At 49.0% G+C, this 3,780-nt stretch overlaps 1 protein-coding gene across 1 annotated transcript in view; it reads left to right on the top strand.

The window, feature by feature from the left end:
- The first annotated feature begins 649 nt into the window (after positions 1-649).
- The window catches only part of gcat (glycine C-acetyltransferase), a 3,726-nt gene continuing 595 nt past the window's right edge, over positions 650-3,780 (top strand). Inside the window, exons 1-7 of the mRNA XM_008330762.3 lie at positions 650-978; positions 1,786-1,916; positions 2,337-2,438; positions 2,506-2,652; positions 2,734-2,888; positions 3,176-3,258; positions 3,348-3,519. Of these exons, the coding sequence (XP_008328984.1) occupies positions 765-978; positions 1,786-1,916; positions 2,337-2,438; positions 2,506-2,652; positions 2,734-2,888; positions 3,176-3,258; positions 3,348-3,519 (1,004 nt within the window). The 5' untranslated portion in view covers positions 650-764. The remainder of the gene's footprint in view (positions 979-1,785; positions 1,917-2,336; positions 2,439-2,505; positions 2,653-2,733; positions 2,889-3,175; positions 3,259-3,347; positions 3,520-3,780) is intronic.

The raw sequence follows: 3,780 nt of genomic DNA, 5'->3' as shown, positions 1-3,780 counted from the left end.
TGATGTATGATATTGCTGTCTGTAAATGTAATATATATAAAAAGCTGAATTGAATACAGAATTCAAACATTGCTTGTATTTGGGTCAAATGCTGCTTTGGCTTAAATTCAAATCAAAACACAGGAACATGAAGGAAAACTAAGTTGTGTTTTTTTTACTTTAATTCTTCTCCTGGAAACTGTCTTAGCTGGTGTCAAACAGGAATGTGACGACTGTTGGGTAATAAACTAAATCTTTTACCTGGTTTTGCTCTCGTCTCCTTATCCTTAAAAATGAATTGTATTTTGTTTGTTTTCATGGAAAAAATACGTTCATATGTTAACTGTTAGAAGTTATGACGTGAAAATAAGTAATTATGCATACATACTGTACGTATATAATATTCACTGAAACAGGGCACTTAGCACCACCCGCAGGACAAAGGAAGGAGCTACATGATCAGTTGACGTTCACAGTAAACAGCAGTTATAAAAATAAATACTATGATAACTCTTGAGTCCGGAAAGGCTTCTTTAAAGTCCGATTGGACGAAACGCTGACGCCCACTGCCGTCGAGTGACGCACCCACGGCACAGTCCGCCCAGCCCCCGTTACTGCCTTTGATTGGTTCGCTGGAGGAATAAATAGACTTGATTTTTTTTATACGGTTGGTTGCGGTTGAAGGCCAGCCAATCAGAGATGAGTTGAGGGGCGGGACTTCTTCCACCAGTAAAACAACGTTGCTCGGTGTTCCACACGGTCTCGGCTCACGGAGAAACTCCAACATGGTTCTCGGTAAAGTAGCACGGAGTTTGACAACTCGTGTCCGTGGACTGGTTCAGGCGCCGGTCCTGAAGCGGACATATGCCGCAGTGACCGAGGCTCGAGCGCTGCTGGAGACCGAGCTGGAGTCAATTCGAGCCGCAGGGACGTGGAAGGCGGAGAGAATCATCACGTCCCAGCAGGGGCCGCAGATCAACGTGGACGGCAGTCGTGGCGGTGAGTTGAGTTTGGTTCGCGACACAACAGGTGTTCGTTTTCAGCTTCCTGTCGCGGAAACTCAGGAGAACTCTGTTCTTGGTGTTGGCAGAACATCGTTCTGTTTAGGACCAATCGTTGGAAGTAGTGTTCGTCTTCATCACAGAGAACATCACCGAGCTCCGTTTCTGCGCTGTCCACGTCAACCGTTTCTGGGCTTCAAAGTCGGCAATTCGTCGGTTAAAGTCGACGCTGACTTATTTGACTTTTATTTAACAAATTTTAGTCCTAAAAGTTCTTCCGTAACACGCGCTCTGGAGTCGACTCCACAGATGGAGCCTGATTGGCCCGTGGGCAGGGCACGGTCACCACTCACAGCTTAAAGCTGCCCCCTGCTGACTGTGACTGTGGTGATGGGTTAAAAGCAGAGGTCACATTTGGTTGGTTGGGTGCAGTGGTGCAGTGGTGTGCTGCGCTGCGTCACAATGTCAGGGAGTTCACTTTCCTAAGTCGGCAACATTTTCACTGGCTCAGAGCGTTTACTGGAAGTTTCTATGAATGTTTTTTTAAAAATCAGGAGGAAAAAGGAACCAGGTGTTTTGAGAATGAGGTCCAGTCCAGTCTGGACTGGGCTGGACTGGACTAGACTGGACCGGTGTGTAGCTGTAGCAGCAGGTCAGTGGTTCAGTCCCAACAACAGAACTTTTTTTTCCCCTGGATTTCTGTTTCAGGAAGTACTAACGTTTTTATTGAATGAACTCCAGACTGGAATGATGATGATGATGATGATGATGATGATGATGATGATGATGTCATAACTCTTTTCAGCCATCTTGAATTTCTGTGCTAACAACTACCTGGGCCTGTCCAGTCATCCAGAGGTGGTGCAGGCGGGGGTGGAGGCTTTGAGGAGTCACGGTGCTGGACTCAGCTCCGTCAGGTTCATCTGTGGGACGCAGGTTTGTCCTCAGTCACCGTCCACCACGTTGACACCAACTTCCTGCTGCTTCACACACATTCACCTCCAACTGTCAGTGGTGATAAAAATAGTTTTCCTGGAGAAGGAAAAGTTTTGGTTTTTTTCACTTCCCTCACGGTCTCCAGCAGCAGTTTGTCCCAGATTCAGTTTCCAGAATGTTCTGGAGGTTTAACCTCAGACAAACACGGTGGAACCGAGAACGGCGCTGGTCTAAAGACGGGTTCTCAGGGAACCACGGTTCTCCTTCATCTTCACCAAAACTACACTTTTAATTTAAATAAGTGACAAAAGTAGTGAGAACAGAAAGGTGGAGGAGATGATGATGTCATCGACCATCAAACACCAGTCATGAACACACACACACACACACACACACACACTCACTCTCTTTCATTGGCAGGATATTCACAAAACACTGGAGCAGAAGTTGGCCCAGTTCCACGAGCGTGAAGACTGCATCCTCTACGCCAGCTGCTTCGACGCCAACGCCGGCCTGTTTGAGGTGAGGTGTTCTTCAACGTGACACGGGAATGTGGTCGGCAGCGGCTTCAACTGTAGTCTGACCTCAGGTGCTGATGGGTCCAGAAGACGCGGTGTTGTCGGACGAGCTGAACCACGCCTCCATCATCGACGGAATCCGACTGTGTCGAGCCAAGAGGCTGCGCTACAGACACATGGACCTGGAGGACCTGGAGAACCGACTGAAAGAGGCTCAGGTGGGAGCTGCAGGAGAACCAACTAACGTGACGGCGTTCATGTGGCTGTCGTGACAGCAGCTCTCCTCTTCTCCTCCACAGTCGTCCCGTATGCGCCTGGTGGTGACAGACGGCGTCTTCTCCATGGACGGAGACGTGGCTCCTTTGAGACAAATCTGTGACCTGGCCGAACAGTACGGAGCCATGGTCTTCATAGACGAGTGTCACGCCACCGGCTTCCTCGGACCCCGGGGCCGGTGAGTGACATCTGGTTTGTTGTGACGCACTCTTGGTCCTGACACTGTTTGAATAATGACAGGAAATGGATTACATCTAAAACTAAAAAAAAAAACAACAAAAGGCCGGCAACCTTGGAGAGGTCAGTCCGTGAAAATCACTGGTCCGTGGAGCAGAAAAGGTTGGAGAACGCTGGTCTACGTCACAGTGTGGACACATTCTATGATGTTGTCGTCTAGATCCCAGTTGGAAACGCTCCTTGTTCTGTGTTGTCCCTTTGATGTTGTGGTTCTGCTCCCTCTGTCAGAGGAACAGATGAGCTGCTGGGGGTGATGGACAGGGTTCAGATCGTGAACTCCACCCTGGGGAAAGCACTGGGTGGAGCAGCAGGTAAAGCTCCAGCCTGGTGTGACCTTGTCACTGCTCTGTCCGTGGCTGACGTTTCTGATTGACTCACATCTGTCACTGTTCATGTTCAGGTGGCTACACCGTGGGCCCCAAACCTCTCATTGACCTCCTGAGGCAGCGTTCACGGCCGTACCTGTTCTCCAACTCCCTCCCTCCTCCGGTGGTGGGCTGTGCCACCCGGGCTGTGGACCTGCTGCTGGCCTCCAACCAGATAGCACAGAGTATGGCTGCCAAAACCATGAGGTCAGGGTTCGTGGAGCAGATGAACAGATGATGATGATGATGATGGTGGTGGTGATGATGATGATGGTGGTGGTGGTGAAGATGATGATAATGGTAATGATGGTGATGATGATAATGAAGATGATGATGGTGGTGGTGAAGATGATGATGGTGGTGGTGGTGAAGATGATGATAATGGTAATGATGGTGATGATGATAATGAAGATGATGATGGTGATGATGATGATGATGGTGGTGATGATGATGATGATGATGGTGGTG

This window comes from Cynoglossus semilaevis, chromosome 17 (assembly GCF_000523025.1).
Source record: "Cynoglossus semilaevis isolate Cse_v1.0 chromosome 17, Cse_v1.0, whole genome shotgun sequence".
Lineage (NCBI taxonomy): Eukaryota > Metazoa > Chordata > Actinopteri > Pleuronectiformes > Cynoglossidae > Cynoglossus > Cynoglossus semilaevis.
The sequence above is the reverse complement of the archived record's forward strand: the minus strand, read 5'-3'. Positions and strand labels throughout refer to the sequence as shown.